At 33.1% G+C, this 25,990-nt stretch overlaps 1 protein-coding gene across 1 annotated transcript in view; it reads right to left on the reverse strand.

Moving 5' to 3' along the window:
• CTNNA3 (catenin alpha 3) overlaps positions 1–25,990 on the reverse strand; it is a 1,654,963-nt gene that overhangs the window by 119,965 nt on the left and 1,509,008 nt on the right. Inside the window, exon 15 of the mRNA XM_082639545.1 lies at positions 12,836–13,017. Within this exon, the coding sequence (XP_082495671.1) occupies positions 12,836–13,017 (182 nt within the window). The remainder of the gene's footprint in view (positions 1–12,835; positions 13,018–25,990) is intronic.

Consider the following 25,990-nt stretch of genomic DNA (forward strand, 5'->3'; position numbering starts at 1 on the left):
ATGTGCTACCCAAACCAATTACATACATACGATGGCCTGCTTCTTCCCTGTATCATTAATCTCCAATCAGAGATACCTGAAGTCTTCCCTTTTTTCCATTTTAAAGCTTTCCCTCTTCCCTGATGGCCTTTGTGTCACTGCCAAAAGCAAGTGATGATGGCTACAGTGAGTTCTGAATAGTCTCTGTATGTTTTCATTTGGCTGTTCTTTGTTTATTCCCACATTTATAACAGTTGAGGCTCCAGTGTTCTAAGACAATTCATAATTTAATTCTACCCTCCTGAAATCTCTGCAGATTCACACAATACAGAACCGTTTTGCCTCTTGGAAACTGGCAGAGTCATTTCACCAAATTCTCTGATAAATTCCCCACAGCCAGACATTGAAATACCAGATTTCACATAAAAGTGTGCTCTCACTCTCAGTGAATTTTAATAAACAATTACTAAGGTGTTATATAAACTGAATTTTTGCCCATTACTTATCATATCAGAATACATGTAAATTTTTATCATGTAAAAATAAATGGCAGACAGAATTATTCTCCTTTATGTTACAGTATTTCTCATTGGCATTACTGTATAATGTTTCCAGTGATTCAAGGCTCCACAAAGTAAAACAAACCCATTATTTACAGGAGAATATTCACGCAGAAGGCAATAATAATAGCCTATAATTACTCTAACACAATGTCCAAGAGAAAAAAAAAGAGCCCTCATTTAGAGCACAGAAAAATAATTCCTCCTCCCTGATACAATATTTATTTCAAATATAGAATGAATGCCTTCTTAAAGTTATAAATTGGAAGGCCTTTTCAAAATCTTAAGTGATCTACATATCCCATATTTTATATTTTCAATTATTTGCTATATATTTATGTATATTTTTCGCACATAAGGGAAAGAGAATTAGGTAGTTTTATCAAGTAAAGCAAAAGTCACCTTTCTCTGGTCTTATAGTTTAAATCATAAGACATAAAACTGCTTTTAAAAGGAAGAAACATAAAACTCACCAATATTTCTTATTCCCTTTGCTGTGTGGGCTAAAACATTTAAATTGCTAATGTTGTTAACACATTGTGTTAGAATATAAATGCTTCACCTCAGAAAGTAAAACAAACCATGTGCGAAGAGATTCTGTATTTAACAAAGAAAAGGATGTAAGGCATAGAACATATGAATTTCATACGTTTATGCTTCCAAAAAGGCTTTAATTCTGAAGTTCCAGCTGAATAGACGAAAGGTGAGCTTCTACCCTTCTCTCTGCTCATTTGCTGTTTCATCTCTCAGGATTGCATCTTGGAAAAGGAAGGTGGGGCAAAAAGGTTTCTTAAATACAAGCTTGTGTCCAGTGGGAGGTACACAGATAGTGAGAATAAAAGCACCCCGACTTCCAAACATATTTCGTCATCTGCCATCACTCTACAGTTGCCTCATCCAAGGACTCTCTTTCTACAGATGAATGCAACATGATTTCTACATGAATATTCATGAGGGCTCTTTTCTTTTTCCTTCACTTGGACAGCCTTTATTGCCCAGTCATTACTTAGGATACCCTGGATATAAGGAAAGCTGAGAGCTCAGTGTTTTACTGGAAACCCCTTTACACCTACACACTCCTCCATACTTTAGGTTAACATTTTTAAAAATGCTATTCTTGTATTTTCTTTTCTTTTTTAAAATTTTATTTAAGTATAGCTAGGATAACTTTTGAGTGCAGTAGGACACGCTTAAAATGGTTAGAGTGATAAAATGCCCGAGAAAACTGGCCCATTAGCAGACAAGTAGGCTTAGCTTGCTGGTTTGGCCAAGATTCTGATAACAGTGTAGAAAAATAAAACCAGAAGAACTGCTGGTTGCGGTATTAACTACACAGGATAAGCCAGTCCAGCCCTTTCCCTATTTATATCTCAACTCCTAGCAAGTTTCTTCAGTTTCTCTCAGAGCTGAATGTCTGCTGTCACCATGTCCATTCCTACTTTATTATCATTCCTTCAGATCTTTTTCTTTCATCTTTCTGCCTTGCTGTCCATCTTCCTGTTCTCCTCACCTCTTCTATCTTAGGCTGCCCTAGTTCAAAATTCTCCACTGTAGGTGTTGGTATACGCTTCATACCAAGACAGTGCCTGATATTCTATAGATGTTCAGTAAATGAAACCAAAAAAGTTATAGAAAAGCCTACAATCTAGTACATCATTTTTTCAAGTGAAAATTGACACTGCACTGTATCTTAAAATATAAAATTTGATGAGGATAGATAAACCACCCTGGTATATTTTTGAATAAATAGTTTAAAGAATATTAGTGCTTAAAGCAGCATTACTTTTCTCTAGGTATTTTCAGTTTTTTAACTGCATTAATAGTAACATTACAGTTGGTACACACTTAGAAATCACCATTTTTTGACAAAGATAAAGATGGTGTTTTGTATTTCTTATTTGAGAAAGAGTTATCATTTTTATCTTTTTCCCATAAATTTTCAGCAACTTTTAAAAATGCATCTTAAGTGACCATAAAAGATACAATTATCTAGAAAGTTTTACCTAGAACTTGTCTCCTGTTCAAATGAGGGAAAAGAATTAGATGTTCTCAAGTGTTATGTAAACCATGAAATGTAGAAACTAAGTTTAGCCAAGATACTGCTTGGACAGAATTTACCTGAGGTGAGAAAAGGAAAGGGGGGAGCATTATTCATGAAGAACACATTAAATATTCTAACTTCCAAATATCATGAAGAGAAAACTTTCACAACCCTAGTAAATCCTAGTGGTTTTTTTTTTCCTTCTTCTTCTAAAAATCTAAACCTATTAGGATGGAGAGGACAAAATGTGAGAAGAGGCAACAGCAAGAAATATTAGGAAACTAGGAAGCAGATAGCAAGTGGGAAATACTACAATCAATCCAAGGAAGTCAGAGTCTAAATCAGCAGTGGGAAAACTAAGCATCAGACTGATTTACACAGAAAGATACGTATGACTGAAATTTGGGGTGAAAGGAGAGACCGAAAGTAGCAGTTTGATTCCATCCCCTGTTCTACACCATTGAATATCTGCCTCTCTCTCATTCCAGGAAAAGTCTGGAGATTATTCCCTGAAGAGAATAAAACAGAGTCTTTGTATTAGAGGTTGTTAGACTTATTTAAAGGGTATAGTACCTTTTACTGACAACAGGGGTATTAAGTGAACATCCGAATTCTTAATACTAAATGTAGAGACTACCAGCGACTCCACGCTCCACATCTCTGCTCCCAGAATGCTTACATTTCAGGCAGGAATTTGGAAGATGCTTCCCTGGGAAACTAATCAGTGCAAGGGGGAAAGGCTTGCTTTCCTCTAGCAAGCCTTAAGTCCTTCAGTCTGATTCTGGAAAGTCCCAGAGGCTGAAGAAAAGGAATGCTGAATTATTAGAAGATGTCACAGGTTCAGTGTAATAATGTAACACAGCTTATGTGACTGTGTGGATGGTCCTTCACCAAGGAGAAATCATGTTTAAAACACTAAAGCCTTACTTTTCTGCCCTGGAATGAGTGTATCACGATGGTAGTGACAGAAATACACAAAGAACCAGAGTAAAACCTGCTCCACCACTCCCCTTTAGGCTGGAAGAAGCACTAAATGGTTGGTGAGCCAAGGGGCTTGTATCAAGGCTCAGAAATGGTTACATCAAGTTTTACAGAAATAATTTTTCTAGCCCCTGGTACAATACTTTCTAGGAATTTATGAAGATTCTATTAGCCACATATATACACTACCAAATGTAAAACAGATAGCTAGTGGGAAGCAGCCACATACCACAAGGAGATCAGCTAGGTGCTTTGTGACCACCTAGAGGGGTCGGATAGGGAGGGTGGGAGGGAGGGGATACGGGGATGTATGTATATGTATAGCTGATTCACTTTGTTATACAGCAGAAACTAACACACCATTGTAAAGCAATTATACTCCAATAAATATGTTAAAAAAAAAAGATCCTACTAGCTTCTATCAGAATTGTCAGAGCCTGTCTAATTATTTGGGTCTCTCAGTTGCGGCTAGACCCCCATGGGTTGAGTCTCTGCTTCCATTGCCATCCAAAAGTGCCTGTCCTTCCTACCACATGTCATACTTAGATTTATTTTTTTCTATCATGCCACCATCCTGAGGACAATTCTTGAATAGTTCCCTATTTTCTACTTCATTTAAAAAAACAAACAAAAAAACCTGTCCATTTTCTAATGCCTTTTATAAGTATCACTTTCTTCATTTCCATCTTAACTTCTTCCTGTATTTATATAGTTTTCTGAGAGCCCCCAAATGGATCTAACTCGTTCCTACTTCCCGGCCTCCATCCTGGGGGCTTTATCACTTATAGCATCTCACTCTGCAATTCAATCCCCATATCTCACTCAGAGTCAAATACAAACTTCACTTGTTCAGTTTTCATTCTCTGCTTACTCTGGTCTCCATTGCTAATCCCTCTCTTCCGAAATCCCAATGTATTTACAGCTAGAAGCATACAATTATTCTTATTTTTAATGTGTCATTTTTGTTTCTCCTTGAAGAAAGGACTGGTTCTTGTTCTGTGTTTAGCAGGAAGGTGAAGATTTATAATACAATGAGTAGGTGCCCAGATTCTGAAATTGAACCAGCTCCAATTCAGAGTCATTTGTGTGTCCTGGAGCAATTTACCTGACCTCTATGAATCTCAGTTTAACAGTAAATGAGAGAATATAATAATCAAACTGTCCTGAAAATAAAAATGAGAAAACATATATATTCATCATAGTGCAGTACAGAGTAAGCATTCAAAGTTTACTATTATGCCTCTTATTAATAATAAAATAGTAGTTAAAGAAAATGAGAAAACAGAGCATTCAGTGGCACTTCAGAGAATATAATTTATTATTTTTTCTTATTTAAAAATCTATATGTGGGACAGAGACTGTATGCCTACCAACTGATTGACTACTTGTGGCTAAATACTATGCTCGCAGCTCCCACTGCAAACAAACTAAGACACCTCCAATGAGATAAATGTGACGTGGGTAGAATTGAGGAATAATCTATAAATAAAACTGCTAAACTTAAACCTCAGTAAAACATTGTAGTGTCTGAGAAAAACTCTTAAAAAATTGGAAGTGAAAATAAGAACAAGGTTTCCTCCATTTTAAAACAATTGGATATTTATCACAGTTTATATGAACTGAAATTAAACTGAATGTGGATGCAGTTCGAGTGTAAAAGATTGTCAGAATCTGAAATTCAATTTTGCTCCCCCACCTTTACTACAATTTGAACACACAGTATTCCTGTTCTGCGGCTGCCTTTGGCAGCAACACCTACAGGTTGTGAGAATGTTGGACTGATTAGCTTTTGCAAAACATGACACGTCTTATTTTCCAATGAGTTATCACTCTGTGGAGTTGTGAATCTTCTTCTAACACACTAGTTACAGATTACGACACTCTCAAAGTCACTGAGCATCCTTTCCAACTTGATTCAAAGTATGTCAACAGTAAAACATTAATTCCTTTGGGAGGGAAACAGATATAGAGCAGGGAAAACTAAAGTCTATATCCTTCTCACCTGTTGGTGACGTATCCTTACCTTTCCACCTTTTGTTCTACTCTCCAACCTTATTTCCCTTCTGGCCCAGTCTGGGTCCAGTCAGTTATTTCAATATATTCTTTCTAGTAGTTTCAATTCTCTCATCCCCCTGAATTCTACTGAAAATTCCTTAACATCCTAGGACTTCAGTAAGTCTAATTCACTAGTTCTCTCAGAACAGGTGAAGAGAATCTATTCACTCTGCTAATAAATGTATTAGGTTTTGAACTGGTGACTAACTCTAAGTAAATGACTGAATGAATAATCTTTCAGGTTAACTACCTTTTATATCCCCATATCTGTTTCTGTTTTGCTACCCAAGCTCTCACTCCACTTTTGTCTTTTCAAGGCTTCACATATTCCACAGTTGACATCACTTAGCAAGTACAATCTATTAGGCATATACTTCCTCAAATTCCCTCCGTGTATTCATACATTTCCTTCCTCTTTTAGAAAGAGATGTTTCCTCCTCTTTCCCATGGTTCCTAGAAAAAACATTCCTATATGCCTCTGTTAAATGATATTTTTTGTTGTTGCTGTTTGTACTTATAGTAGTATTGTACTTACACTTTTTTTTTTTTTTTTTTTTTGCGGTACGCGGGCCTGTCACTGTTGGGGCCTCTCCTGTTGCAGAACACAGGCTCAGCGGCCATGTCTCACGGGCCCAGCCACTCCGCGGCATGTGGGATCTTCCCGGACCGGGGCACGAACCCGTGTCCCCTGCAACGGCAGGCGGACTCTCAACCACTGTGCCACCAGGGAAGCCCTGTACTTACACTTTTTAAAACTACTAAGCTTGCTACATTTACACATTAGAAATACTGATATACCTAGCATGTTTCATAAAATGATTGAATTTTTATATTCACGCCACATTTTCTTCTCTATATTGTTCTCATTTTCTAACTTCTAGCCCTCCACGTTAATTTAATCTATTAATATGAAAATTTTATTTTAGAGATCCCTTGGAAATATTAAAAGGCACTATATGCATTCTTTATGTAGCAAAGTATAGTATTAATACTTCTACATTTTCCCTGAATATAAAAATACACCATTTAACTCTGATTTCATTTACATGTTCCCTGTGTAATGTTGCTACTTCCCACAGTCTTTCTGCGTTGTCGTCATTGTTCCGCCAAAGCTTATTTGAATAGACCAGCATGGTTTCTGATTTCTTTGCTCACCATTGCTTCTTGCATCTTAATTCTTCTCTAAAGGTAGCCTTTTCTGGTTATGTAATTTTAAATTCATCAGTTTAATAGGTCATAGACTTGAAGTCACTATTTCTTAAAGACCTTTATTTGACCTAGACTCCAAGGAAAATAATTTTGATGTTCCCTCAGGCTGTTGCATAGAAATGTTTCTAGTTTCCTTTTTAGAGGCACAGCTCTAGGCTTTCCCAAGGACCTCATCTCTAGCTCCCCTGACTATGTGTCTCCTCTTAATGCCATGTGGGCATTAAAATTAAAATCTTTGTGTTCAACGTTTAGAAACTATATATGGGTTAAGGAATAAACACAACGAGTTGGTGTCAAGAGCTTAAATTTATGTTACTCTACTGTTTTTTGTTTGTTTGGGTATTTGCTTATTCCTGGCTCCTTCTGAGTTCAAGTTGTTTTTCTTTCTTTTTAATTAATTAATTCATTGAAATTGTTAAATGTCTTAATTCATTCAACACATTATTGTATACTATACATATATATGCATATGATGTATAGTATGTGCAACTACATATAGTATGTGCAACTACATATGCTATAGTATGTGCAACTACATATATGTGTATATATATATATATGTATTCTATTAAGGCTGTTATAAGTCTGGGTATAAAAAAAATAAGTCAAATTTCATATTTTCACACCACTTACACTCCATTAGGGATATGGAGGAAGAGCATATGTAAACAAATGAACTAGGTAATACAAGAAGTGCTAACTGTAAAGTAGAAAGTAACAGGATGTTGTAACATAGAGAGACAGGCTGGGGGGAATCTTTATGCCATTTGGCCAGGAAAGGCTTCTATGATGGACATTCTAGCTAAGATTAGAACATACATCATATAAACTCATGCAAGTTAATCCTTATATCTGTTTTTGTTTATTTGTTTCTTTCCCTATTTCTCAGTGTTTATGCTCTACCCTTTTGTCTCATTTTTGGCTATAGTTATTGAATGAAGTTGAATAACTTTTACAGTTTCATTCTATCCCTCCCCATTTCCCCTGTCCCTTCAACCTAGAATACATTCAAGTTATTCAGAAATCTCTAAATCTTGTCTTGATCATTTGCCTCCTTTAAGTTACTACTTTGAGTATCTTTGTTTTATCATCTGCTCTTTTCTCATCTACTTTGTAATGAATTAATAAGGCTTTTTAATCTCTCACCTAAAATTTAGTGAACCTACTCAAACAAAAGTAACCATAAATTGAGAATTGCCAAAACTATACTATCTTTTCAATCTTTACACTAATTAGGATCTCTTCAAGTAAAACACTTAATTGATAACTCACTGACATTTCCTTAACTCTGGCCCAAGAATCGTTCTTTGCATATTACACAATTTCTTATTGAGTGCTCTGTCTTTGTGGGATTCTATCTCCTCTGTCCACTTCTTAACAGCTTTTTTTTCTCATGGCTTTGTCCTTGATTGTTTTTCCTTCTAACTCTGGATTCTGCCTATATATATACTCTTTATACAATATGGTGAGAAAGATTAAGAGAACTCTCATTGACACATTTATCAAACTGATGTTAAAACATAGTTCTTAGTTCAGGTTTCTTTCCATGATGTGTTGTTTCCCATATAAATGTATGGGTACTTTAAGTCTAAACTCTAATTCAACTTTCTACTGGAAATATGTTTCTTTCATGTGTGTTTCCTATCTAGGTTAATTATATCAGTGTCATAAACATTTTATTTATTAATCTTCACTTTCAGAATAAACCAATAGAATAAGCATGGGTGATTTAGTTATTTAGAAGAATGTAAATGTTACATTAACTATCAATATAAAAGAGGTATACTAGAAAGAAGTTGGGTTACAAATGAGATGTAGAAGAGGAAGCAGTAACAGGCAAAAGAGAGAGTAAGAGTGGGTATTTCTTCAACATACAGAGTGAGAAGTTGAGATATAACTAATATACATATACTGAGAAATACTTTATGGATAACATAATATTATCAAGGTCTATAAATATAAATAATAAAATATATAAATTCATGAAACCAAGGAAAAGATAGAAGAAGAGATGAACAGTCATATAAATGACCTACATTCTTATTTGCAGGAAAAAATCAATAAACCATATCTCAGAAAGTGTATTGTTTAGAGATATAGAGATAATCACATGGAATGAAATCATAAGGTTAAAAGTACCTGCCTCCCCTTTGTGGAGGTAAGGATGTTTCTCATAAATTTTTATTATTCAATTGGTTTCACTTTGCTATTTCTCTCTCCATATATATATATATATATTATATATATATATATACACATTATATACATTATATATATATATATATATAATATGTAGAATATAGTATGCTATATATAATATATTGGTATTTTTTTTACATATGAGGAAAACGTACGTGTGTGTGTGTGTGTGTTTAGTGTTATCTAGGTCAAATTTCCTAGGAATATGGTAACGCCTTTCTACATGTAAATTTAAGTTTAGTATTATGTATGGAAAACTTTCTTGGTCTATACTTTTAAATATTAGTTGTTTTATTATTTCTTTTTTTTCAAAGTGTCTAACATATGTCTATCAGATCTCCTTTGCCTCTTCTCCATTTCAGGCTATTTTTCTCTGAGCCTTTTCTTATTTTTTTTTTAAATCTTTATCTCACAGTCATTCTCTTGGTTAATCCCCTGCTTGTCCTCCCCTTATGGAATTTTTATCTGAATCTATTTTCCTTTGGACACTTTATAATATTTTTATTTTTTAGATATTTTTGTCCTTTAATTTTTTTCCCTAAGTTTTATTAACTCATTGCATTCCACATTTCATTTTTTCATGTTTTTTTAAAATTTATCTTCTTAGTTTTTGATCTTCTGAAACCAGGTTTTAAAAACATGTATCTTCAACTCTTTATTTTTTGAAATTCACTGTAGTTTGGAGTGTTGTGTTATAGTTTTATTGTTGTTTTGTATTTGTTTTCTAGATGGAAGGTTTTCATCAGCTGAATTGTTTTGATTCTCACTTTTCTCAGCTTTATTGAGGCATAATTGACAAAACTGTAATATATTTATAGTGTACAATGTGATGATTTGATATGTGTATACAATGTGAAATGATTACCACAATCAAGTTAATTAACACATCCGTCACATTACATAATTACCTTTTTTGCATGAGAACTCTTAAGATCTACTCTCAGCAAATTTCAAGTATTAATAGCTGTGGTCAACATGCTATATATTAGATACTCAGAACTTACTCACCTTATAACTGAAAGTTTGTAATCTTTGATCAGCATTTCTCTACTTCTCCTGCCCTCCAGCCCCCACCATTCTATTGTCTCTTTGCCTTTTTTTTTTTTTTAAGATTCCACATATAAGTGATACCATCCAGTATTGGTCTTTCTCTATTTAGCTTATTTCACTTAGCATAAGTCTCCCCATGGTCATCCATGTGTCACAAATGAGTAGGGTTTCCTTTATTATTTAAATTTATCATATACACAAATTTACTTTTTATATATGACATTTTCTCTATTCATTCATTGATGGACACTAAGACTGTTTCCATATCTTGACTATTGTGAATAATGCTGCAGTGAATGTGGGAATACCAATAACTCCTAAAGATAATTATTTCATTTCCTTTGCATATGTACCCAGAAACACGTTCATTTTCTATATCTCATTACGTAGCTTTGCATGTCATTGGTCTGAATCTTTTTGATTTTAGACAGGGCTCCTGGACCAAGAACACTCTCTTTAATCATTACTGTGAAGTATACTTTCTTTAATGGATAACATTTTTGGTGGTGGTGGGGAAGGGGAGGTGTTGACATATATTGTGATTCTCTTTCATTTATCTAGGTTCCTTCTTATTTCCTATGTCCTTTTTGATCACTGACATACCTTCAGTGTCACTTGTCCTGTATTTTCCTTTTTTTTCCGAAAAGTGACATTTCCCAAATCCAGACCCATTCAATTTTAAGCTCAATCTCTATAGTTAATGTTGTAAAATGACAAGTCCCAGACCTGTGGTTCAGTATTTTAGCACTTAGCATCAGGTGTTTTCATTTTGGTCCAATTTTCCTTTGTGCTTTATTTATTGCCTTTTCACATTCCTCCCATTTCTACTAGGTGTTTTAATTTTCTCAATGCCTGCTTTCCAGATCCATAGGTTTATGTTGATGACAGAGTACCAGCAGTAGCTCTGTTGGAATTTGGTGTTTATTTCTCTACTTAAAGGTAGTACTTTGAAACTCACACTATTTTCGGTATCTTAATAATGTTGAAAGCTGACATCACTTAAGGTTTTATTTGTGCTTCTTTTTAGTCTTAACTTTTGGGAAAGTTTGCATGAAATGATTTAAGTTTAGTCAACTTCCACTCTCCTAGGACTAACTTGAAGCAAAATTATAAATTATTTAAAATACCTATATACTTATCATAGAAAATTAACCAATTATAGAAAATTAAAAGTAAAAGTAATTAACTTACCCACCACTAAACTACCAAAACATAGTCAGTATTTAATATCACAGTAGTATAGCTTGTTTTTTATACACAGGCACATTCATGTCTATGTTTTATATATATATAAAATATACGTGTGGAGTAGAGGGGGAGAAGTTTCTCAGAATCTTTGTAGAGACTGAGCAATAGGTTAAAACTGAATTCTGTGTATGAAAGGAAATTGTAAGACATTTAGAAGTCATGGTAGGGGTTTAGAAAAAATGGCAAGAACCAAGAGGGGCAAACATAAACTGATATCTAACAGGTATTCTTTATGAAATTGTATATATAATATACAGATATAGATAGATATAGATATTAAAAGTTTATGAAAGTTTTTAGTTTATATATATTGCCAAATTACCACAAGGCTTATATCAATATATGCTTTCATTACCATACCTTCTCTGTAAAGGGCTATTTTAAAAGTTTTGGCCAGTTTTACAGAATTAAAAGGTACGTTATTTTAAATATTTTAGGTTAAAATATTTTCACATACTTATGGCTCATATCTTTTATGGGGAGAAATTGGTGAGCTATCTGCTCATATTTTTTGCCCGTTCTTCTACTAGGACCTTTAAAAAAATTTTAATGTTTGTAAGTATTCTTCATATACAAATGACATCAAATTTTTGTTATTTTTTGTTACAGATGTTTACCCAATTATCCATTTATATTTAAGTGTTGTTTAGGACATTCTATTGATATTTAGAATTTTTAATGCCATTCAATTTAATGATCCTTTTTTATGAGTTCTTTGTCTATATTGCTTAGAAAGCATTTCTCAATCTTAATTTTAATGAAATATTCGTGTATATTTTTTCCATTTATTATTATTTTAAAATTACATTTATTTCATTACTGCATCTAAAAGTTATTTTTGTGCTTAATGTATAGGGATATAAATAAATAGTTTTGTGATTATACTACGTCTGCTTCAGAGTATTCTTCTATTCTGTAACTTTTATAATTACATCAAGACTAAATTATTTTAATTGTAGTTTTGTACATTTTAGTAAATGGTAAGGCAGTTACATTTTAGTAACTGGTATTGCTCTTTGGCTAGCTCTGTAAAATAATATTTTGAAGCTATAAGAAACATGTTTATTACTTCTAGAATATACAGACAATGTATGATTCCTTTGTGTATATCATTAAGTCACTGTAATTTCAAATATATCTAGTTGATATCTCAGTATGTAGCTATGAAAATCAATCATTCAGAGAGCTCCAATAGGGATCATAACTTGATTTACCACTTTCTTTGTAATAAAAAAAGAAAAAAAAGCTAATACGATACACAGAGAAGGTTCCTGATAGTGAGGACATAAATTGGTTTCTAAAATTATTCCTCAGCAGTTTATGAGAAACTCTGCCACATTTACTTACTGAAACCTCTAGAAGGACCTATGTACAACTTTCTAATTCTTTATTATTTGCTTTTCCCATACCACTTAATTTTTAGCACCTGACACTCAGAGAAACTTAAGGTTTCACTAATGTGACAAGTGTTTCTAACATTATAAATATTACACATCATTTCCCACATAATTACCTTGTGAAGTCTGTCATCTCCATCATGATCATACACATCTTCTTGGCGAGAACAATGATATCGTTGCTCGTATCGTCCCATATCTCAATCTCAGCATCCAACTTACTCTTTACTTTCTTGAAATCAGCAACTTGCTCAGCTATCTTTTCCTTTTCTGCCTCAGGCAATTGAGTCATCTTAGCCTAAAACAGGTGATAATTAGATTTATAATCATTCCACTATGCCAAAATACATTCTAGGAAAAAAGCGATCATTATAGGATGCTCATAAAACTTGTTCATTTAAGAATAGAGACATATCATTGTTTTTTTAAAGTCATATAATAAAACTTTCCAGGTTTAATTTTTCATATAAAAATCTATTGAATATAATTGTTTGCTCTAGAACTAAAATGTTAAATTTAAGACAAAAGTATAATTTAATATCTGACATATTTAAATCTACTTCTTAATATAAGTGTATGACTTCTCACATTTCTAACGTATTAAAATTTTAACTTAATTCAAACTTAATGTAATTCCTCACATATGTTAGAAAAGCATATACCTTCATTAATTTTATTAATAGTATGCTTCAAAAGGTAGAAGTATAACAAAATATATCTTGAAATGAGACTGTTTATGTATGTATATACATTGATAGATCCTTATGTAAATGATGAATACACATTGGTAAACAGTACAGTATACATTTATAAACCATATGTATATAGACAAGCACATATATAAAATCCTAAGGATTAATGTGTATATGGTGCATATAAACATATTCAAGTGTGTATGTGTATTACAAACTATGTGGGGAAGAATAAAAATGTTATGGGCAGGGTTTATTAAGTCAGCCCTCCCTAATTAGCATCCCGAGTTTTGACGTGCTATTTTTTTATACACAGTAAACTTAATGCACTGGCATAGTACTATTCTTTGTATAGGTCATATTTTGAACAGTATGCAAACTTGCTTCTTGCACTTGCAATTTAAAATGTGGGATGGTAGAAAACTATCTATACCCCTAAACTACCATATTCACAACCATAGCAACTGGGACCTATGACTTTTTGTCAAATAAAAAAGAACTTTGAAATAAAAGTGATTCGATAATAATAATCAAGGCCATAAAATTTCATGAGATTGTCTATTCAATCACCTTGTAAAAAAAGAAGTCTGTACATAATCCAATAGTAGACAAAGTAAATAGGTTTGAGAAGGAACATTTAAAAAGGATAAATCATATAAGTGGAATTTACTTATTTGATTATTCACAGGGAACACATGATACCTACAATGCCTATATATTAATATTTCTAGATGCTGATTTCTAGTTCACCTATAAATGGGGAAATTGGAAGAAATCACCTCACAAAGCTTTACAAAAATGTGGTTACTAGGTTCAGAATACTAAAAACACACTTTATTGAGGCAATAGTGTACAATAGCAATAAAATTAAATATATGAAGTGAAGGAATTATAAGAATGGTCAATGGAAAATCCGACCAAAATATAAAAATCCAAGAAGCAATATCAAATATCTGTCATTTACTATCTATCATAAGCCTAATTCGGGGTCTAAAATAACTTGACATTTGTAAAATCTCAGGATTAGTTATCCATGCTTCAGTTCTAACCTATTAAAGAAACTAAACGATGAAGCTTTCTGATTTGAAGTTTTCTTTAAGCTCCTTAGCATAAGGCTTGATACATACTGAGTTCACAATAAATGATAGTTAATCCCTACTGAATAAAAAATAAAAATATATTCACATATCTAGCCCTTAAAATTTGCTTTCTTTTCATTATATATTTTATTTTATTTTAAGAACTAAATTAAGCTATGAGACTAAGTTTTTAATTGATGAGTGTACAGACGACTCTTCCTTAGGAGCTGAAAATAGTTTGTAGTTTCTTTTCTCAGGAAATGTGGCCTATGTGACACATTAAAGGAAGAGCAGCTTTTACTGCTGCTGGTATGTGGCAAAGCATGTAAATAAAGACACAACTCCCTTATGTCTGAAATCAATAGTATACAAGCCATTAAGAAAGTTGTAAGCTACTAATGCACTAAACTAGCTCAAAAATTGAAATGAATTTTCTCCTTCTTAACTACTGGTCATTATCATTCTCTCCATTTTCATAAAAACGTATTTAAACTTCCAAATGATAATAGCTATAGACCAATTTATTTGGAGTCTCTTTTTACAGCCTTTATCTCAGAGATAATAAATGCATGACTCTGGATCTAAGAAATAATTTTGACGTGTATACTGGCACACAGTGGAAAATTTTTGACTATCCTCATGCTAAAGTTCAAACCATTTAAGAGGTGATCTGGTTAAGTGTATTCCAAGTTCTGTTCCTTGGAATGACACTGATTCACAATATGACCTTGAGGAAGTCAGTTAACTCTCCTGTCTACATTTCCCCAGACACAAAATGACAATAATTGCAACTGCTATCCACCTACCATGCAGGGAACAGAGTCGATTATTGGATAGCATTGACTGACCCTGTCCTGGACAAGAATCTCATGGGTTGCACTCAGTTTCCTTAATAACATCTCAACTCACATGGTGAATTACAATTGGCAGATATTTACTTTTGACAAGATAAGGGCCAAAAGTTGGGCAATAGTTTACAAAACTAAAAGTTCTGGAGAATTCTGACTCTTTTTTTACAAGAGGAACAACAGGGACAAAAAAGCACTAAATTACTGACTGACACCTTTACTGAAGATTTTTAGTGCTTCTGTGAATGATTTATTATATGCCATCAATCAATTGCAATCACTATGAAAATATCAAAATAGAACTTCAGAGAATATTTGATACTTAGGAATTCTGGGTGAATGTTCCTTGTTGGATTATTTTTTGCTGGATAAGCAAAGAAAGTGAGGTACAAAGCTCAAGACAAATCAAGTAAGTGGAATCTCTGATATTTATTGCCAGCTGGCTAAGTGGCTCTGCGGCTGCTCACATATATAGAATACAACTCTGATATAAACAGCTAATAAAGCCTTTTGGAATCCCTGCCATCCAAATGAAATTACATTGTATGTTAACTGATTCGAAAATCTGTTCCAAAAGACAATGAAAATAACATTTATATATGGCAAACACTCTTCTAGGTGCCTTAACATATATTTAAAATTTAATCTTCATAAGAGCCCTCTGAGGTAAGAACACTATTATGCTAAGATTATGAAGCTGAGTCTCTAAAAGGTTAAGTGATTTACTCAAGGCTGTAGTGTTAGTAAATGGTAGAACCAGGATGAAAACCCAGAAACTCTGACTCGAGTTTTTGTTCTATCATCATGCCTGCAAACAAGAAGAATACTGCCCACCATAGGCCAAAATATCTACATTCTCCTCGCTGATATTTCTCTATCACCTTCTACTTTTGAACGCAATTGTTCTCCAAAATATAGCCACATATCTTTTATAATATGTTTCCTTATTTGCAAACTAGAAAAAAATGATATTTACATCACGGGTTATTTTAGATATCAAAAGAATGAATGTATATGAATATACTTCTTAAAATTCTTAAGTGCTATTAAATGCTGTTACTCATACTAAGAGATTCAGTTCTTCACTCTATACAGTTAGTGATCCTCAGAATTCTATTTCTCAGGTTATTCTCCTCTCTTCAACAAAAGTTGTGTGTTCCCATTAGCCTATTAGGCATTTTCAAGTATACATATATCATTTATAATTTTAGCTCTAAAACAGAGGTAAACAGAATTTTTCTGAAAGGGCAAGATAGTACATAGTATACATTTTGCAGGCCGTACATTCCAATCTATTGCATTACTTAACTCCACTGCTGCTGTAATGTGAGAGTAGTCATAGAACCTGTGCTAACAAATGAGCATGGCTGTGTTCCCACACAACTTTATATGGACACTGAAATTTCAATTGCCTATAATTTTCACACATCACAAATACTATTCTGATTACATCTATTCTAAATTTTTTCAACCATTTAAAAATGTAAAAAAAAAAAAAAAAACCCAAAACAACAACAACAAAAAGCCCATAAAAAACCCAAAACAAAACAAAACAAAAACATTCCCAGCTCATGGGCTGTACAAAAACAGTCAATGGGCCAGATTTGACCAGCTGGCTATAGTTTGCCAATGCTTGCTAAATCCTTTATCTTTATGTTCATTTCTGTCAGTAGTACTACCTGCCATCCAGTCTTGAAATCTCATTAAAAAAAAAAATCTCCCCTTTTATCTATCCTGTTCTGATAGGCACAACATTTGTCAATTTTATCATTAACACTTTTATCACATCCATCTCTTTCTTTGTCTTCCTATTACCATTATACAAGTTTGGGTCTTAATTTTCTCTTTCATTTTCAATCCTTTTGTCTGGCCACCATTTGATTCAATCTTTCTGACTGATAGAATTGTGCAATTCTTCAGCTAAAAAACACCTTTCATGTCTCCTTATTGAATACAGACTATAAATTCCTCAAATATCACCACTAAATTGAATTAAAGTAGAAAATTCACATAGAAAAATGTCCAAATCTTAAATGTACAGTTGAACAACTTTCAAAAACTGAGGGAATCCATGTACCTAGCACCCAATTAAGAAAAAAACAGCATCACCCCCAAAAGCCTCCTTGTGTCCTATTCTAGTCACTATTTCCCAAGAGCAATCAAATAACTACCTGTATATCTAAAACTATAGATTTTCCTGTTTCTGAACCTTATAAAAATGGAATAATAATATAGGTACCCTTGTACCTGGTTTTTTATGTCTAACATTTATATATTTGAAATACATCTATATCGTTGCATGGAGTTATAGTCTGTTTATTCTCATTGCTCTATACAGAGTATTCCACTGTGTAAACATATATCTTCATGTATCTGTTTTCCTATTAATGGCCTTTTGGGAAGCATAATATTTTTGGCTATTATGAATAGTAAATATTCATATATTTTTCTTTTGGTGCACATATGGGTGCATTCTTCTTCAGTCTACATCTAGGACTGAAATTACCATGACAGAGGCATCACCATGACCTTTGCCCCTACCAGCTTTTCTTTTTATTTATTTATTTATTGGCTGCATTGGGTCTTCGTTGCTGTGCATGGGCTTTCTCTAGTTGCGGTGAGTGGGGGCTACTCTTCATTGCAGTGCACGGGCTTCTCATTGCGATGCCTTCTCTTTGTTGCAGAGCACCGGCTCTAGGCATGTGGACTCAGTAAGTGTGGCTCACGGGCTCTAGAGCACAGGCTCAGTAGTTGTAGTGCACTGGATTAGTTGCTCCGAGGAATGTGGGATCTTCCAGGCCCAGGGCTCAAACCCGTATCCCCTGCATGGGAGGCAGATTCTTAACCACTGTGCCACCAGGGAAGTCCCCCTACCAGCTTTTCGATGTCATTTCATCTTCCTTTCAATGTCATTTCATCTTCTGCTGTACCCTCAAGCTAAACCAAGCTATTTGCTGTTGCATTTAAATACCTTAAGATATTGTACATTAATTATTTTGTTCATCTTCTTTCCTTTCCCCATCTCTGTTGGTCCAAACTTAATCATATTTCCAAGCCCAATTCATACAGTATATCCTCCTTTCTTCTCCAGAAAAAAAGGAGATATATTATATAATTATATATTATATTATATAATATACAATTATTCTTTTAAAGGTTTCAGAACATGTTATCAGTTTTTCCCTCAGGATGTTTATACTGTTCTCTATTGTAGCCTAATTATTTGTAAATGTGACTATCTTATCTCACTATAGGAAAGGTCTTTGAAAGCAGAATCATCTTTCAGAGTAATAGTGGTGAATCTGTCTGTCTATCTATTTTATTTGCTTTTTTGTGAGTTTTTTGGTCTTCTGCCCCAGACTATAAGATTCCTGAATGTAGGAATATACATGATAAATGTTTGTTTGCAGTTGTTAATAGAAACTGTCAAGACATAAAGAAGAATAGGCTTGTGGGATCAAAATTTTATAGCACTGATCTTGCATTTTGTCACTTACATTTACACATTTTATAAGCTTCTACCTGTACAAGGTAGAAATTAATTTCTCTTATTTTTCCTGTCCACTTTCTTTTTAAATTATTTTAAATTTAATTTTTATTTTATATTGGAGTATAGTTGATTTACAATGTTGTGTTAGTTTCAGGTGTACAGCTAAGTGATTTAGTTATACATATATATAAATCCATTCTTTTTCAGATTCTTTTCCCATGTAGGTTATTACAGAATATTGAGTAGAGTTCCTTGTACCATACAGTAGGTCCTTGTTGTTATCAATTTTATATATAGTAGTGGGTATATGTTAATCCCCAAATCCTAATTTCCTGTCCAGGATTTTGTTATTCCTCTGAGACTATATTAATAGCACAACTGATCTCATTTTTTATCTACTTTTTAATTTCATTATGCTCATCACTACTACTTAAAATGTTGATATACCTACATTAGTTCTTTACTTAAACACTTTAAATGATTTTTATTAACACTTAAAAAAGATAAAAAGGAAATAAAAAAGTGATAATAGAAAAAAATGCAAAAAATTGTTGTCATACAGACCTCCATTCAAACTCCAGCTCTGCCAAGTACTAGCTTTTTAGATAGTAATGTAACCACCCTAGACCCAAGTTTCAGCACATATTAAATAATGACAATCTTATTAGGGGTTTTCTGACAATTAGAGTTATGTCTGTAAATAGTGATATCTAGAATACATTAGGGACTTAGTAAACGGTGCTTACGATTAATGTATATAAATATGATAGCCTGGCCTCCAAGACTTTCTACAACATTATGGGAAAGGACAGTTAAAAATATTCACTTAGCTACCTCATAGAGTTTAGGTAGAGATCAAGTAGTATATTTTGAGTGAATACATTCCATAAGCAATAAACTATATGGTAATAGAAGCTCACTATAATTACCTTATTTTCAGAAGCTCTAGAATCCAAATTGCTTATTTTACAGATAAGGAAACTGAGTTCCAGGGAAGAGAAATGTCTTGAAAAATATTACCCAGCTGGTTAATGGCAGATTTGGTACATAAATCCACCTGTTACCATTATTAATAGTTTTCTCTTCCCACAAAAATGTTCTGCTTTACTTAGCTATAACTTTTTTTTTGCTATAACTTTTACATGAAAATTGAATTCTTAAGTAAATCATATGACTTTGTTACATTCCCTATCCATAAACCTGGATGGAACACAGAAATAGTATTTTATTAATAAGTAAGCCACAATTACTAGTTTTTATAAATATTAGGGAATTCCTAATCAATTAGTATTACTCATGTGGGTGGATAGCTAGAACTCAACATTCAAAATGAAATGTTTTATAAACTTTTAAAATATATGTCTGGTGTATGCATATTGGTTAAATATTACTAAAAGGGGAATTCTTTTTCTTACCTTCAGAGTACACCTAATTTAATAATAGCATTTATAATTTTTTAAATAAGCCCAGAGGCATTTGGGAATGGACATGTTTTTAATATATAAAAAACATAAGGGCTTCCCTGGTGGCGCAGTGGTTGAGAGCCCGCCTGGCGATGCAGGGGACACGGGTTTGTGCCCCAGTCCGGGAAGATCCCACATGCCGCAGAGCGGCTGGGCCCATGAGCCATGGCCGCTGAGCCTGCGCATCCAGAGCCTGTGCTCCGCAACAGGAGAGGCCACAACAGTGAGAGGCCGGCGTACCACACACACAAAAAAAAGAAAACATAAGCAGTAGAACATTTCACTGGAGTTTAGAAAATCTAAAGTGCTGCTGGCAGAAATTCAACTTAATTAAAATTGGGAGAACAAATTTATAAAAAATGGTTTTTGAACTGATTTTTTAAGCATACTAAATTGCGATTTCAAACATATTCATGAGAATTCATTAGAGAAAGTTTTCCATAATATTTTAAAATGATATTTAGGGATTAAAATTGGACTCTGCTTTAAGGAATAATATACATTTCTACATTTTTATATGGAGTCCTTTAAATCAAATTTATAAATATATTAGCTTTAAAAAGCTTTCAGCTTCCCCATCTGTCAAAAATAGCACTCTTAAAACCTTGTGGGTTACACTCACAGATTCCTATCAGCTATAAAACTATCTCATTTTATTATAAAACCTTATAGGCTTCAGGGGCTGGGTTGAAACACAGTATTAAATCATTAGGCTTGATTGATTGCTTATTTTCTTTTTTTTTCTCAAACTAAATAAACCTGCAATGCTTTTTTTTTAATTTTTAAAATTTTATTTATTTTTTATACAGCAGGTTCTTATTAGTTATCCATTTTATACATATTAGTGTATACATGTCAATCCCAATATCCCAATTCAACACACACACACACACATATTAGTGTATACATGTCAATCCCAATCTCCCAATTCAACACACACACACATCCTGCCCCCCCACCGCCACTTTCCCCCCTTGGTGTCCATACGTTTGTTCTCTGCATCTCAATTTGTGCCCTGCAAACCAGTTCATCTGTACCATTTTTCTAGGTTCCACATATATGCGTTAATATACGATATTTGTTTTACTCTTTCTGACTTACTTCACTCTGTATGACAGTCTCTAGATCCATCCACATCTCAACAAATGACTCAGTTTTGTTCCTTTTTATGGCTGAGTAATATTCCATTGTATATATGTACCATATCTTCTTTATCCATTCATCTGTTGATAGGCATTTAGGTTGCTTCCATGTCCTGGCTGTTGTAAATAGTGCTGCAATGAACACTGGGGTGCATGTGTCTTTTTGAAATATGGTTTTCTCTGGGTATATGTCCAGTAGTGGGATTGCTGGATCATATGGTAATTCTGTTTTTAGTTCTTTAAGGAACCTCCATAGTGGCTGCATCAATTTACATTGCCACCAGCAGTGCAAGAGGGTTCCCTTTTCTCCACACCCTCTCCACCACTTGTTGTTTGTACATTTTCTGATGATGCCCATTCTAACTGGTGTGAGGTGATACCCCATTGTAGTTTTGATTTGCATTTCTCTAATATTTAGTGATGTTGAGCAGCTTTTCATGTGCTTCCTGGCCATCTGTATGTCTTCTTTGGAGAAATGTCTATTTAGGTCTTCTGCCCATTTTTGGATTGGGTTGTTTGTTTTTTTAATATTGACCTGCATGAGCTGTTTATATATTTTGGAGATTAATCCTTTGTCTGTTGATTCATTTGCAAATATTTTCTCCCATTCTGAGGGTTGTCTTTTCGTCTTGTTTGTAGTTTCCTTTGCTGTGCATAAACTTTTAAGTTTCATTGGGTCCCATTTGTTTATTTTTGTTTTTATTTCCATTTCTCTAGGAGGTGGATAAAAAAAGATCTTGCTGTGATTTATGTCAAAGAGTGGTCTTCCTATGTTTTCCTCTAACAGTTTTATAGTGTCCGGTCTTACATTTAGGTCTTGAATCCATTTTGAGTTTATTTTTGTGTATGGTGTTAGGGAGTGTTCTAATTTCATTCTTTTACATGTAGCTGTCCAGTTCTCCCAGCACCACTTATTGAAGAGACTGTCTTTTCTCCATTGTATATCCTTGCCTTCTTTGTCATAGATTGGTTGACCATAGGTGCGTGGGTTTATCTCTGGGCTTGCCTTACTTGATTGATTGCTTATTTTCTAATGGTAATAATAATAATGGTAATTAACATTTGTTCATGCTTCCCACATGCCAGTCACTTTGCTAAGCACTTTTGAAAAATTATACCATTTAAATAATAATAATATAGGGTTGATATTTTTAATATTTACCTTTTACAGTCATGGAAATGAGGTATCTAGGGAACATATACATGTCTCCTATAAATGATGAAGACCTCCTCCAATTTTTTTTTCATTTTACATCATACCTCCTTGTTTATGGTTTCATTTACAACATAGTTTTTAGCACTATGGTTAAATGTTAGTTTTGAAAAAAATTAGTCATATATTATTTGTAAACCAACTTGTGTCCTGGTTCTAGGAGAAAATAAAGCTCTAAAAGGCATTTGGAAGACAAATGGAGAAATCTGAATATAGACAGGGTATTAGGAAATATTAAGAAGTGATTGTTAATTTTCTTCCATGTGATAACAATATTGTGGTTATACAAGATCATACCCATTATTTTAGGAGACACTGGCTGAAATATTTAGGCATAAAATGCTATGGTGTTGCAGATCATTCTGAAGTGGTTCAGAAATAAAATGCAACTATGACTCTGGAAGTATGTTACAATTACTATATCTAGATCATGGAAATATGCATGCATATTCTATGAGTGTTAAATTTTTTTTATACATTTTAATTGAAAAAATAAATCAATAAATAAAATAAAATGTAAATGAAATGAAATAAATTTAAAAATTTTAAAGAATTATTTGAAAAAATTTTAAAAGCTTGGAAAACAGATAATATTTTCTATTTTCTTATTTTGTCATGGTATCAGGGATTTTATAGGCCACATAATCTATTCTCTTAACCTAAAATACCATTCTGTCTGTTATATCCCTAAAGATGCTTCAGCCTCTCCTTGGACATACCTGAAGGCTCAGTTCTGAGTTCTCTGGTGCTAAGAGATAAGTAAATTTTACCAGTAAAAACCAAAACTGAATGAGATTCATGACCTGCAAAAGTAATCCTCACATAGATTAGTGTGGCTGAAAACCCATAGGAAACAAGTTCACTCAGAATCTTGGTGTATATCATATGATTGAAATTTAAATAAATGTGGCTATAGCATCAACCTTTCTCTAAAAAGAAAGGTTGCTAACTCAGTTGGTGATCTACATGGAGGCTCAAAAAAAGTGGTGATGGTGGAAGGAGGTACCAAAAATCTGACATGAGAATCCCAATCATTTTGACAGATGTGACCCTACCATGGCCATATAGTTTTTGCACTACATATTTTAGCTATAGGGTTAACACTAAGCCTTTAACATCTTTCCTCTGGTTCCTTTCTCACCAAAACAGGTAGGCTATTATAAGTTGTCATCCAAAGTAGACTTTCTCAATTGGAAGGCATACTTTAACAAACTTATATGAGTATTCTTATCTAAATGGTTCCATATATATTTTTTAATCTAAACATTGCAAGGATTTAGATTAATTTAAATTCAATTGCATCATGTTTTCTTTAGATCTTCGTTCCAGGTTTTTGTAACACTTTTTGTCTTGGGTGTTGCCAAGATGGAAAAAATAGAAATACTCATGTTTTGAAATTACACTGCTACACATAAAAAAGGAACAATTCAATAAGTAAATATTATAAAGGCTGTGAGAAACTCAATCATGTTCTAGAATCCCATTCATTTTGATCACAAGTCTGCCTTTAGGATGTGACTCAGAGCCTAGCATATTTTACTTTGCATACAATTTAAATAAATTTAGTTACCTGAATTCCATTCCCACTTTACAGTAAACTGGAAGTAGAGAGGAAGAGTGCTAGTCTGATCCCAAGGAAGGAAAATAAAATCTATCAAAGAAGAGACAGAAAGCTCAGGTAACTGGGGTCTTTCAGTTTATGAATAAACTTTCCTGCTCATATCAGGACACCTCCATCCTATCACTGTATTATGGCATAGTACAGTTATGTTTGGTCATAATACTGACAATGAGTCATCTACCACATCATCACCCAGCATTTACTGATTTTCTACTGCATGGGAGTTATATAGCACCATTCCTGCTCTCAAGGAACTTAAAATCTCTGTGTCCAGAAAATATCAAATTATATTTGGAATATTTTAGTTGGTAAGTTAAATTGCATGGAATACAATTTGAAGACAAATTCAAGTAGATGTTATTTTTGAAGTTAAAAATGTATCTTTGTCCAAAATAATTTGTTCTATAACAGTTCCAGGAAAACAAGTGTTTTACTAAATATAGTTTTCATATATCTTTGATGGTGTAATATTTAATGTTTATTTATAATTAATTAAAAAATTTTTCAAACATAAAATCCTGACAAGGTATATGAATAATATACCACTAAAATAGGTATAATTTGAGAAAAAAATTCTACATCTCTACTGATAGTTAGCATAGTTCCTTCTTTTTTTTTAAAGTTTTTTTTTTATGTGGACCATTTTTAAGTTTTATTGAATTTGTTACAATACTGCTTCTGTTTTATGCTTTGGTTTTTTGGCTATAAGTCATGTGGGATCTTAGGTCCCCAACCAGGGATTGAACCCACACCCCCTGCAGTGGAAGGTGAAGTCTTAACCACTGGACTACCAGGGAAATCCCAATTCCTTCTTAATTATACTTTTGTAATGAATATAATTTTATAAAATTACACATGTATTAAATGTATAACTGAATATAATTAACAGATTTCCTCCCAATAGTTTATGGAAATCTGAACACCTTATCTTTCTAACAACATTTTTCTTGATAGAATAACAATCTGAGGAATGTAGTATAGAATTGCAAATAATTGTCCATATATTATGCTTATATATGTCTATATTATTATGATTTTATATAGTGCCATGTTTATGATCTATATAAATAGGCTGATAATGCCTGTCATCATATATACATGGTAAATTTTAAAAATCTCATTAGATTAATGTCAGTTGAATATAGGATATGTAATCCCCAAAGAAAAGTGCACAGTTATAATCTGTAACCTATTTAACACTTGCTAGGTATTTAAAAAAGAAAAACATATATCAATTTAGAAAATTCACAAATATTGTTTTGTGACTACATTATTGGGTAACTGTCCATTTTTTCTATTCTGATCCACAGTTAGCTGAAGTTTCCATATTTAAAAAGAAATTGTCAAACTCCTTATCATACATTCTTTGAAAATTCAAAATTCCCTCTCTAAGAGCACTATAAATTACTGAGGACTTACATCCCCATTGACCACCTTTCTACTCTGCATTTCTGCCCTTACTGATCTATTCCTTTCACTTGAGACTAACCTTCCATGACTATTCCCTTCTCACTATGTTATAGTGCCCCAACATTTTTAAACTGTTTAAAAATCATCCATATACATATTTGTGTAATGAAAAAACTGTGAAATTGTTTAGGGGTAATATGGGAATTTCACAAAGTGGAAATGAAAATATCTTAAAATTATAATATATCTTGTTTTTATCTGAATATTTAGAAAATTGGAGAAAACACTGTTTCCACATTAAAAAGGACAAGTC

This window comes from Mesoplodon mirus (genome assembly GCF_964341445.2).
Source record: "Mesoplodon mirus genome assembly, chromosome: 2".
NCBI lineage: Eukaryota > Metazoa > Chordata > Mammalia > Artiodactyla > Ziphiidae > Mesoplodon > Mesoplodon mirus.